The sequence below is a fragment of the Lissotriton vulgaris genome, chromosome 2_1, assembly GCF_964263255.1.
Source record: "Lissotriton vulgaris chromosome 2_1, aLisVul1.2, whole genome shotgun sequence".
In the NCBI taxonomy this organism is placed as follows: domain Eukaryota; kingdom Metazoa; phylum Chordata; class Amphibia; order Caudata; family Salamandridae; genus Lissotriton; species Lissotriton vulgaris.
The window spans coordinates 221,449,380-221,462,744 of record NC_141687.1 but is presented as its reverse complement, the minus strand read 5'-3'; the positions used below and the strand labels follow the sequence as shown (position 1 = coordinate 221,462,744).

The window sequence follows — 13,365 nt, the reverse complement described above, 5'->3', positions numbered from 1 at the left end:
ACCCGTACAGCTCTTCATTAGTTTGAGTAACATTTCCCTCCAACCACATGCTTCCACCGTCACCTACCTACCACATGCTGCAGAGTGTAAAAGGGTCTGAAGCGGGTGAAAGGTGACGAGCGGGTACTACACAAAATGCCACCAACACATAAATATATAAATTAGGTAATAAAACAACATAAATGAATAAATACATAAATAAATATATTCTGGAGCTCGTAAATCCTCCATAAACGCATAAAAAATTTACTCTAGAGCTAGTAAAGATCTATAAAATAAGTACATAATGTATTCTGGAGCTAGTAAAACACCATAAATGCATAAATATATTCTGGAGCTGTGTACGCCTAGAATTTTTGGCTGCATCTGTAGAGTTGTTTAATGTTATATTTCTGTCTCAAGGACAAATGCAGTTGCCCAACAGAAAGCATAATATAGGCAGTGCTTAAAGAAAATGTGTTTTGCACATCCATGCTTCTCTTAGATGACAGTGAAACAACCTGCACTGTCTTCATATTTAAGCAAGGTAAAGCTCCTATACATTCACTTGTAAAGCCTCTGTATAGCAAGCACTGCCATAGCCAATAGACCAGGGTTTATATTCTAAAGTATACTCTGTTGACACATTAGACCAAGATACACAGGAGGGAGCCTGCAGGAGGAGACATAAGTGTCTATAGTTATAAAGAAGTCCCGCATACAGCTTAATGCAAGCAGTGGTGGAAGGATACCCCAAACATCCAACAGCATTAAGTGAGAGATGGTCTGAGCCAAGACACGACTGATAAAGTCTCAAACCACTGGCAGAAAGAGGCTGGCCAAAGAAAGCCAGTGGTAAATGGCCTCATGCAGGAATCATTTTGCCATTCTCAGATTCAGAGACCTTAGTTCTAGTTACCGCGAGGTTCTACTACTAATATGTGGTTCGGAGGAGTCGGTATACATTCTTGTTTCCGTTTTGCTCCAGACCCACTTGCAGTTTCCTATGAAAACGACTGTGTGACAGGTTTTACAAATAAACCTCACCCGATATCTTTGATCTCCACTTTGCTGGGATCCAATTCAACAAATTTTTTCTCCTCAAAGACACGGTTTACAGTGGGTCCAAGAACTCGGTGCAGATACCGCATCCCTGCCACCTGCAAAAACAGAATAATGATCCAGACTGAGGGATGCAAACAGTAGTGATAACATTAATACCTATGGAGACCTCTCTGACTGGAGGCAAATAACATCCAGTGAAGCAGAGGTTCAATCTATTCTAGTTTTGTGTCTGATGCTGGGCAGAGCTAGCAAAAAACTGCATACGGTCAGGAGTTATGTGCAGCAAGGGCCATGCTCTTAGACTGAAACACACAATATATATTGGGATATCACTATTAACCATGATTTATTTCTGGGTTGAGGTACACTGAAAAATAGATTTTCATTTGCCAAAGATGTTCCAAATGGACAGAAATCATGCTGAAGAATTAAGGATGAAATTCAACGATAGAAAATAAAATGTAATCATTAATTTACTTGGAGCTTGTGAAAATCACTCCTTGCAAATTGTGTTGTACTGCTGAATTTAATCACAGAGTTACTTACCGGGGTCACAAGGTCCCAAGTGGCCTGCCAGGCACTGCTGATGGGAGTCATGATGTTTTAGCACTAGAGCCTGCTCCGGTTCGAAAACACCACACAAGACACCTAGGGCCAGAAGTACGATGTCGTTTTTAGCAGAAGCAAATGGAAACTCTGCCCGTTTGCGACTGCTAAATAGGGTGGCGGTATGTACAAACCCTATTTTGCGAGTCGGTAACCAATTACTGACACGCAAAATATGAATTGCTATTAGGAAGGGGCGTACCAAGGGAGTCCCTTACTAATAGCGAGTAGCACTTGCATGTTCAATTGTTTTGCGACCGCAATTGCGGTTGCAAAACACTCGCAGTTTACCACCTACTTCAAGTAGGTGGTAAGCCACCCGCAAATGGGAAAGGGTACCCACTGGACTTTCCTTACTTAGAAGACCGATATCAGGATTGTGCTCTTGGCTCTGTGTGGGACACTTAGGTGAGTGTACCTACTGGCGCATTACTAGGCCTCAAGAAAGTGAGAACCCACTAGAATAGGGGTCATGGGAATGGTCAGCTCTAACTACAAGAGAGCCTTTTGGACTTAGCAATTTTGACATGATTACTGGCGGAGGTGCCAGCGTATGTACAATTTTGATAATTTTACTGGTCCTGATATCCACACAGAGGATGTGTGTGACAGTATACATAGATCTCTGAGCAAATTTCCATGTGTGCACAAGATACTTTTAGATGCGTCATATCCCGCCCTCTTGTGTATTAGCCAGTAAAACTCTAGATAGAGAAGTTGCAGGGTATTTCTAATTTTGTATTGTCGTTTGGAACTCAGTAGTAAAAGGGCACTATTTTCGCCATCATGTGTATGGTTGCACAGGGATATTAGGACTTTATTACGTCCACTTCGATCTGTGACTGATAGGTATAGCAACTATTGCTATAATGGTTTACTTTACTTTTGTGTTTCTCAGAGCAGAATCGTACATAACTATTTGGACTGGGGATTTTCAAAAACGCAAGAACAGATGAGGTGCTTTCTCGACTCTGGCTTGCTGATTGGTATGTTTATTTTGGGTTTATTTGTGTTATATATTGGTGACATGCGCTCAATATTGGCATGCTCACTATGGTCTGGTTGATTTTGGGATATTACATTTTCAATACCTGCTTTCATTTCTATCTTATATGCACTGATTTTGTACACATGTGCTTGGTTATTTACTTCTTTGATTGGATTTGGGGGTTTGGACCTTCCATCTATCTCTATACACTTGTATGATGTATATGTTTAACATATATATTTGGGTATACATAATATCTAGATAGGTGTACAATATAAATGTATATACTGAATATACGTAGTCCTGTGGTTTATCCTTGTATGTAATACAAGTACACGTTTGTATTAGTATATGTCTGTTTTATAGTTTCTAACATGAATATTGTTATAGGTCAACAATGTTTGGTGTTGTTTTATATGGTTGTATGTTTTGTATATATTATATTTATTGTATTATGCTTGATATTCCAGCCTTGAAAAAGTCTGAGCAAAGACGAAACACGTGTCAGCTAATCGTGTGCTGGGAATTTTAATACTTTTATAACATGAATAAAGGCTGCTGAACATTATGAAGAATGAACCTTCTGGACTTCTGTTTCTGATCAATATTGTTGTGTCTTCTCCTTTCGTAGTTTAAGGTTATATTTACCCAAAGGTCTGACAAACCTAACCAGTACTATAAAAGGATAAACGGTGTGCTGTAAAAGCCTCAGTTTCTGTGTTTAAATTAGTGGCACATTTAGTTGTGCATACAACACCGTTAGGTAGTAGGTGTTTGGGGCCAATCTAGCTCCCGTATACAGGAACACAGTAGAATACTTCTTTTTTCACGCTAGATCACTGTTATATTACTTTATGTGTATTGAAAGTGCGGACATTTCCCTTTAAGGGAACACTACTACCTATGAATCTATGTGAAATACCCACGGGACCCCTTCTCCTTTGTGAAATGGATGCGAAAATATTTTTTAAGAGCGGGCACTGGTCCCATGGACCACTGCCTACTAGTAACAAATTAAACAGAAACGTTTCATTATTCTTTTATAAATGCATTCAATTTTCATTTAAGTAAAATGGGCTGCATTAAATAAAAAAATAAAAAACTGACCCCAGCAGACCACCATCCCTAGGAGTGCTGGCCATTCCTAATGCGACCTGCTCATGAAAATTGCGACCTGCCTCAAGAATATTGATGAGGTAAATCATTTGCGACCCCAAAAAAATCGCAAACTGTGGCTTAAACACTATTGTGCATTCCATTTTGCGAGTCGCAAATTGTAAGTCGCAAAATGGAAGTTGTGACTCGCAAAATGGAATCGTCGTACATCTGGCCCCAAGAGCCAATAATAATTTCTTCAGATGTGTGAGGTAAGAGTAGAAAGGGATAGCTTCCAGCAGGAGACTCACATCAGCACCCCGTTACTTCTGGCAGAGTTGTTCCAGGAGGGTGCACCCACATCTATGTGAAAATATAACTAAGGAACATAGTAGGAAAGTAGTAGGAAGCAAAGGAAGCAAAGGAACACGTTTACTTGTACCTTTAACTGTCTCACCTTCCTCTTTCCTAAAACAAAGCTGTAGAAGAATAAGAAAAATACATCCTTCCGGCTACCACAGCCTTCTCTCTAATATGGAAGAAAGTGTGAGAGCCGGAGAAAGAGCTGATTTCCAGTTCAAGGCACCCTTTGCTTCTCCTTTCTAACATTGACATTGACAAAAATAGATAGAAGCCATCGAGAATATTGGAGGAAGTTTCCAGGTCAGGGTGAGGAGGTTATGAATGTCTAGAAAATATCAGACTACAGAGCTTGCAGGCCACTTATTTAATCATGTTGGTGGTCCCAGCTTCTGAGGAAACAAGACAAAAAAGTTGAGAGGACCTACCGGCTCATCTGTGCGTTCCACTGCTGCTACAACTGTCCCACAGGAACTGAGTATCCCAGAAGTACACAACAAACTAAAGTCCAATTAGCTATGTTGAAAGAAGAAGCATCACATACAAGTAATTTTTGTGTTACTGGACTGTCTTAACGCTGGAAAATGAGTAGGATAGAGCATTAAGAATTGCCTTTGCTTTGCTCTGCACCACAACATGGCCCTTTTTGGCAGGAAGAGGACAATTGAACAAAGATTTTCCATTGATTGTGGCTGCAGCAGCTTTCGAGATCGCATATAGTCCACCCCTTGGTAGAGGTATCTTGATCATCTTCATACTGATGCCCCAGGGTGCAGATAGAGGCAAGGGTGTGTTTAACAAGTCTCTGCCCTACAGACAGGACACCGGAACAAAAGGAAAATCTTTGGAAATCAAAAAGAGGGTTGCTGCATCTTACTTGAGACCCGGTATAGGCGTCCATGGCTATAGTCTGGAGGGTTTTTTCTATATGGAACCAGAAAGTCTAGAACACTGCTTTGTAAAATCCAATATCTGAAACTGGTGTCCATCTTGAGATGCTACTAACATGAAATTAAGTATCCAGAAACTCTATATTGATCAAGATTCTAAACGCTAAGCTGTGGCACCACCCAATCAAGAGACATGCCAGACATTAGCCTTCTTGCCTCTAAGCCAGGATTTCAGGTGAATTCCATGTAGCTCTATATGGTTGTACCCAGAGCCCAATTCAGAATACACTGTGTAAGCTTATCCGTTTGATTTCACACTGTTGTGAATAGGGCAACTTACATTTGCCAATGTTTTGAATAAGTAACCGGTATAGTGGCCCCAAACATTTTTTGCAGTCCGTGCCAGCACCCTGAAAGGCACTTTCTAGTTTATGTGGGAATTCCAAAAAGGCTGCATTGTACATCTTTGATTCTTTCTAATTTGGCTTAAGCTAGCGCTAAGAACTGGGATTGCACTTTACTCTCCAGTGTAGTGTACTCTTTGTTTCTCAGAGGTTGGAGTTTGCTCCCTCATCCGAGGCGTTAAGTTTCCGTGTCCTGCTGATCCTTTACTGTTCTCTCTTCCACATCCTGGACACTGCACATTTGTGGATTCCAGTGAAGGGTGCTTGCCCCAGGGAAACTCTCCAGCACTACAGCTTTGTGTCCTATATTTGTGAAAATCTAGATGTTGAAGGAGTGCACTCACTATGTTCCAAAGCCCCTTATACTCATCTATGTTCCAACATACCTCATGGATACGTCATGGACAGCAAGAACTCCTGCTCTGTCTACTCCATTGGTTCATCAAGCCTAAGGCTGACCCAATAGTTTGCGGGATAGGCCTGTTTGTTTCTACCAAAGTTCTGCCTAATGCCTCAGTCTTATAGAATCTTTTAATTAAAGCCATGCCCTTCACTAATGAAACGTCTTGGTGACATCCTGCCAGATATTCTCAATCTTTATTTAACAGAACTGAGAGAATATGTTTGCCTACAGCCTGGGTATAGCACCTAAAGGGAATTTGCTATGCCATATATCCTACCTATGGATGTGCGAAATTTGCATATTTATTTTGCAAACTTTTGCGTAATTACGCACAATTTGGGGAAAATTATGTAAAATTACACATAATTGTATCAGGATACAGTGGGAACACCGCAGCCTCAGCCACGCGTGTTCAGACTACGTAAGTGCTACCACGCTTGCCTTAACCACGTATATAAATATATAAATTGTTAAGGCAGTGCGCGGTCTAGCTGTTGGCTGGCGGAAGCAGGAAGTAGCAAAGTAGCAGGAAGGATCAGGAGAGGACGCAACGCAGGTGAGATAAGTGGGGTTGGGGCAGGGGAGGGGGTTGTTTATTAGGAGGGAGGGGGTAGTTTAGGTGTCAGGGCAAAGGCATGGGGGCCATTTCAGGGCCCAACACAGGGCAGGGATCATAATCCTTTTTTTTAAAAAAAAACCTGTTTTTATTGATAACAAATCGTCAGGGCCCGTTATTGCTCGCACCCATCTCGCTGCCTTGCGTTCCAGCCACAGTAGGAGTTAACTGTATGCTTGCCTTGTTCATAAATCCGGTGACGAGTAGCTAGGGAGTGTATATTGGCCTCCTCCAGGAGGAGCTGTCTGTAATCCTATCTTTTTATTTTAAAGCTGTGTTGGGTGTCGGGGTTAGGGGCCTGAGAGATTGCCGCCTCCATTTGTAAAATGTCCCTTTCCAGTTCAACCACCCTCCTGTTACGCTCGGTTCTGTGGCCCTCCATCAAAGACAATGCCGTGCCCTTAATCACCACCCCATACACTCCCTAAATTGTCACCACCGACTTGACCGATCCCACATTTTTGGCAAAATAATAGTCTGTATCTTGCCGGAGGCTTTCCTTAATGTGGGGAATCTTCAATGCCCACGGCTGTATCATAATTGGGCCGGGACGCCGAGTGTGTTGTGTGCTAAAGATGGTCAAAACAAGGGAGTGATTTGATATTCCTTGCGCCCGACAGGTGGAGTCAGTGAAAGCGTTTATGTCTTGGGCATGAGTAAACATAGTCGATACGCGATTGACTACCATGTACACCTGACTGAAATGTGAAGTGCGTCTAATGAGGGTGCGACCACCTCCATACAACTATCATCCCCAGAGCATTGGTGAACTCCTGGAGTTGTGAGCCTTGTGCCGGGTCATGTCTGGGTGGAGGTCGGTCATGTAGGCCGTCCATAGTCATATTGAAGTTACCCCCCAATACTAGTGATCCTATGGGCAAGGCATCAATGCCCCCACATCCTGCAATGTTAGACGCTGTAATCCTGGTGGGGCATACACTGAAACCACATTAATGTCCCTACCTTTCCACGTGACTGTGCTTGCTGCGTCTCTACCCTGTGCATCTGTCCAGGTATTATGTACCACATCGGGGCAGCCTTTGCGTAGGAGAACCCCAACCCCTCAGAACTAGTGGTAAAACCTGAGTGTACTATTTATTTTATTTATTATTTGGTATCCCTTCCTTTTCAGGGTCATGCACAAGTTCCCTATTAATTGGGTCTCCTGTAACAGTACTATGTCAAGCGCATGCAGATTAATATATTGTAAGATAATACCCCTTTTAATTTTGTCCCCCAGTTCATTTACGTTCCAAGTGGACACTCTAAGTCCTTGACCAGGCGCCATCAGAATATGCCAACAGTGCAACTACTTTTTCGGATAGACCATCACTACCTGTCGCCCCAGAGTCTTCATTCAGAGCGAAACAAAGGCTGCCAAATTGCATTACGATGCTGTGAAACACAATACCGATAATAAATACTTTGATGCCAAATGAAGTGCTAACTGTCCAATAATCATCACTCACCGATGCAAAAAAAAACAAACAAAAAAAAAAAAACAGATCCAACCCACACTCCCAGCCCCAATTGAAATCCCCACCCACTCCCTGCATAACGGGACTAGAACCGCCCGCCTCCCCCACATGCAGAGTGCATGTCGCCCACCCTTAAACAACTTCAGGGAACGTGAGCAACCCCACTCCTTAAAACAATTGTATAAAATACACCGTCTCCACCCCGGCCCCACTGCTCCCCGAGGTCAAACACAGATTGATGATCCCTCTAGGACTACACCTCGACTATATGGCATACTTCTTGAACAATCAACCGAACCCCTTGGCCCACCCAGCTAAAGCTAAAATATAAGCTCTAGGTCAAATTCAAGAGAAGAACAGTACGTTTGCCATGGCATTAAATTACCCATTAGGGCACACTCCGCCCGGGGATTGTACAACTGATCTTACACAGATCACTGATTCAGTGCCCCCCCCTGTGTGGCCCTGGGAATCCGAATCAGAATGCGGAGGGGAACGTCTCTGCTGGCGCCAATTTTCTGCTCCATCGGCAGCGGAGGGGACCTTATGCAATTTCTTTCCTACCGTGCGCCATCCTTCAAGCCAGTCTCAAGCATCTTCTGGGCTAGTGAAAAACCACAGTTTTCGGTTTGCTTCCTGTTGGAACTGGGGTAGCCTGGCCTAGGGCAAGACTAACATTTCAGAGGCACAGTGTAAAGGTTGCAAACCACCCAACAGTAAAACTACGCAATAGCACACAAAAAGAAAACGCTACACCAAAATGTGGAAAAATAAGTACTGCTTTATAAAAATAATATTCTCTTTGTTGTCAAAATTTACAGCTTAGGACGTTTCAGGATATTCTAGTATCAGTAATTATACTTCTTAAACTGCTAAGCAAATTTACAGTTAGATTCCAAATTACATTTCATTTGCCAGGAAATCAATAATGGCACTTTCAAAATTTATCAAATCACCACATTAAATAGAATTAGCAGTACATCTCATTAAGCTCTATACTTATGTAAACTTTGCTATTATGACTTCCTTTTAGAGATTATCACTCATTACAGTTTCAGTCATGAAATTGTTACAATCTCTATAGAAATGCTAACTTTAATCATCAATTAACATCCCTAGTACATTTTTAATCAATCTCAGAGTTAGTTAGGTAAGGTTACTATGTAGTACACAATATTGGTCTCCTACAGCACTACTAGCCCCTTCTTTCTCAATCACAGTTACTGAAGGTTTCTCAAATACTGGATTTTACCTTGACACCAGCAACCTTTCCTTGTTACCCGCTCGCTCAAGCTACTCCCCTCACCATTTCCATCTGTGGAAAGACACAACTAATGACCAATGTGTCTCCCTGCAGGCTTGAGCACCACTTAATTGTGTGGAAGTCACTTCCCCACTGGTCTACCTCCTTACTTGTGACTCATAGAGTTGGGATTGTCCTGCGCCAGGCTTACAAGAAGAACAGCAACGAAGGGGGTCGAGGAGCTGAGGCTGGGGAGGCCCTCACGCCTCAGAAGGCTCCACAATGCTCACTCCCCCGCTCTCTCCTCCCCACTCGGGCCAGCTCCTCTGCGTGGCGCTCGAGTGGAAGGTATGCCAATTTCCAATTGCCCTCAGGCCACTACCGGGCCTCTCAGCTTCTCTCTCCCGGCTCGGCCAGCTCCTCTGCGTGGCGCGCGAGCGGTGGGGGAGAAGGCGGAACTCTCTCTTGGACTAATGAGGTAGCCGGCGCTCCTTCGTGATACTCGGCGGGGCCGCTACCCTCGCGGACCTGCGCAGTAGCGCTCGCCCTGATGCTGCTACACTCCGCCCTCGCTCCCAGGAAGGGCGCGTCCACCCAGGCCTGCTCGATCCTAGGCCCCTCCTGCGCCCGGGACACTACAGTGCTTGGGCATGCGCGAGGAAGCAGCGTCTCTACCTTGGAGATCGCGCACTCGCGTCAGCGCCGCCCCTCACTCTCCTCGCCTCCGGGGACCGGGGAAACCACTTCAGGATGGCACCTCACCTCAGGATCCAGCCAATGCTCCGCACGGCGCCGCTTAACCCGCGCCGGTCAGGGGGCAATACAGCCTGTCACTTCTCTGCCTCCACCACCAAAGGTAGGAAGATGGTCACGGTGGCGATGTGGCGCTAGGGGGGGGGGGTATCCAGCAGTCAGTCAGCAACCAAATGATGAACTGAACAAGGGGAAGGGGAACCAGGATTAGCCCCACTTCGTTTGGGACCCTTGCTGCAACAGTCTCACTGGGATCCTGATACTGGAACAGTCTCTTTAGGATCCTATGTTGGGCAGAGGGCTACACTCTTCAGTAGAAGAAGGTGGTTGGGAGGGATTGGTCAGAGGTAGAAGGGGGAACGTCTCCCTGTAGTGGCTGTCTGTCACAGGGACAAACTAACTGCTCCCAGTGCGTCCTCCTCCTTTCACCACTGCCTCACTCCTCCACTCTCTGGTCAACACAAAATGGCTTCCCAACCTCTGCCCTTGTATAGACAACCCCCACAGAGTCCAGTAGGGTCCAGAAGGTTCTGGAAGGCCTAAGGTTATCCTATGGGGCTGTCTAAGATGTGGCAGTTGGAAACAGTTAGGGCCCTCCATTTTGTGATTTACAGGAGTTTCCTGACAGAACAGGCCTCGGGGCCTGAGGTAAAAACTATGAGGGACAAGAGAACACCTATCCCCTTGGCCAACACCTATAAAAAGTCAGTGGACAAAAAATTATCAAGGGTATGAGGGGCAAAAAGGGGACAAAAATAAATAATAAATAGGAGGGACTACGTCAAAAAGCCAGACAGGTCTAACACGCGTCCCCCCCAGCTGAAAGTGGGGAGAACTACCCAACCCCTTGGGAGTCCTCATCACTAAGGCGGAAATACCTGGAGAGACCGTCTGCATTGGCGTGGTCCACTCCAGGCCGATGTTCCACCCGGAAGTCCATTCCCTGTAGGGAGATGGACCACCTCAACAACTTGGGATTTTCCCCCTTCATTTGCATCAGCCAACGAAGGGGTCGGTGGTCAGTCTGAACCAGGAAGTGCGAGCCAAAAAGGTATGGCCGCAGCTTCTTCAGAGCCCACACCACCGCAAAAGCTTCCCTCTCAATGGCACGCCACTTCTGTTCCCGGGGAAGCAGTCTCCTGGATAAGAAGACTACAGGTTGATCCAGGCCCTCTTCATTTAGTTGCGATAACACTGCCCCAATGCCATGTTCTGATGCATCTGTTTGGACAATGAACTCCTTGGAGAAGTCTGGGGCCTTCAGGACCGGTGCCGCACACATCGCCTGTTTCAATTTCTTGAAAGCTTGCTGACAAGCTCCCGTCCAAACTACTCGTCGAGGTTGTTTCTTGGAGGTGAGCTCTGTGAGGGGCGCTACAATAGTGCCATACCCCTCACAAAGCGACGGTAGTAGCCTGTGAGGCCCAGGAAAGCTCGGACCTCAGTCTGTGTCTTGGGGGGTTCCCAGGCCATGATTGCCTCAATCTTCGCCTGCAGGGGCTGCACAGTCCCCCTACCCACCAAGTGTCCAAGGTACACAACCGACCCCTGCCCAATCTGGCATTTGCTGGCCTTGATTGTCAATCCAGCTTGTCTCAGGGCCCGGAGAACTGCTTGCAAATGCTGCAGATGGTCCTCCCAACTGCTACTGAAGACAGCAATGTCATCCAAGTAAGCAGCAGAGAAACTCTCCATTCCAGAGAGGACCTGGTTCACCAGCCGCTGAAATGTGGCAGGGGCGTTCTTGAGCCCAAAGGGCATCACACAGAACTGGTAGTGTCCCTCAGGCGTGGAGAAGGCTGACCTTTCCCTTGCTCCATCTGTCAAGGAGATCTGCCAGTACCCTGAAGTGAGGTCAAAGGTACTCAGATATTGGGCAGCTCCTAGCCGGTCAATCAATTCATCCGCCCTAGGGATCGGATGAGCATCAGTCTTAGTCACTGAGTTCAGTCCTCGGTAATCCACACAGAACCTCAGTTCAGGTGTGGTGCCTGGTGGTGCGGCTTTTGGCACGAGCACCACCGGACTGGACCAAGGGCTGTTGGAAGGTTCAATAACTCCCAGCTCTAGCATCTTGGCAACCTCTCCATGGATGCTAGCCTTCACCTTGTCGGACAGCCGGTAGGTCTTCGACTTCACTGGTGGGCTGTCCCCTGTGTCCACGTCATGGGTACACAGGTGAGTCCTTCCCGGGACAAGGGAGAACAACGAAGAGTACTGCTCCAGGATCTGGCGGCAGTCTTCCCGTTGCTCAGGAGTTAGAGTAGGAGAGAGAATCACTCCCTCCACTGACCCATCCTTCTCTTGAGACGAAAAGAGATCTGGGAGAGGTTCGCTTTCCGCTTCCTCTTCCCCGTCAGTCACCATCATCAACATGACTTCAGGCCTCTCATGGTGGGGCTTGAGACGGTTGGCATGCAGCACCCGTAGGGGCTGTCGAGGGGGTCTTAAGGTCCACCAGGTATGTGGCCTTACCCTTCTTCTCCAACACCTCAAAGGGGCCTGTCCAGCGATCCTGGAGGGCGCTAAGCTCTCCAGGCTCCATCATCCACACTTTCTGTCCAGGCTCCAATTCCACCTGGTGAGCATTGTGGTCATACCACTCCTTCATGACTGCCTGGCTGGCCTCCAAGTTGTCAGAAGCTTGCTTCCACAACCTCGCCATTTGGCTCCTGAAGGCCAGCATGTAGCTCACCACATCCTGGGGGGGGTTTCCTGGGAGACTTCTCCCAACCATCCTTCACCAGGCTGAGAGGACCGCGTACAGGGTGCCCATACAGAAGCTCAAAGGGGCTGAAACCCACTCCCTTCTGGGGCACTTCCCTGTAGGAAAAGAGTAAACAGGGTAGGAGGACGTCCCATTTCCTCCGCAGGCTTTCGGGCAGACTTCTGATCATGCCCTTCAAGGTCTTATTAAACCTCTCAACCAGTCCATTCGACTGGGGGTGATAAGGAGTGGTGAACCGGTAGGTCACTCCACACTCCTTCCACATTGCCCGCATGTAAGCTGACATGAAGTTGGTCCCCCTGTCAGACACAACTTCCTTGGGAAATCCCACTCGGGTAAAGATTCCCATTAGGGCTCTTGCCACTACAGGTGCAGTGACTGTCCTTAGAGGTATTGCCTCTGGGTACCGTGTGGCATGATCCACCAGAACCAGGATAAACCTGTGACCAGCTGTTGTTGGTGGATCCAAAGGCCCTACAATGTCGATGCCTACCCTTTCAAAGGGTGTGCTAACGACTGGAAGTGGTTCCAGGGGAGCCTTTAGCTTCACCCCTGTTTTCCCACTGGCCTGGCAGGTTACACATGTCCGACAGTAAGTGTTGGACGCCACTTTCATCTGAGGCCAGTAAAAGTGGAGGACAAGCCGTGCAAAGGTCTTGTCCTGGCCTAAGTGTCCTGCCAGGGGTATGGCATGAGCCAATTCCAAAAGAAAGGCTCGGTACTGTTGCGGGACTACCAAGGCCCTTGATGAACCAGG

The 13,365-nt window shown here is 46.4% G+C and overlaps 1 protein-coding gene across 1 annotated transcript in view; it reads right to left on the bottom strand.

Annotated features, from left to right (window-relative positions):
* LOC147729873 (ras GTPase-activating protein 4-like) overlaps positions 1 to 13,365 on the bottom strand; it is a 625,955-nt gene that overhangs the window by 194,527 nt on the left and 418,063 nt on the right. Inside the window, exon 12 of the mRNA XM_086954787.1 lies at positions 1,027 to 1,139. Within this exon, the coding sequence (XP_086810913.1) occupies positions 1,027 to 1,139 (113 nt within the window). The remainder of the gene's footprint in view (positions 1 to 1,026; positions 1,140 to 13,365) is intronic.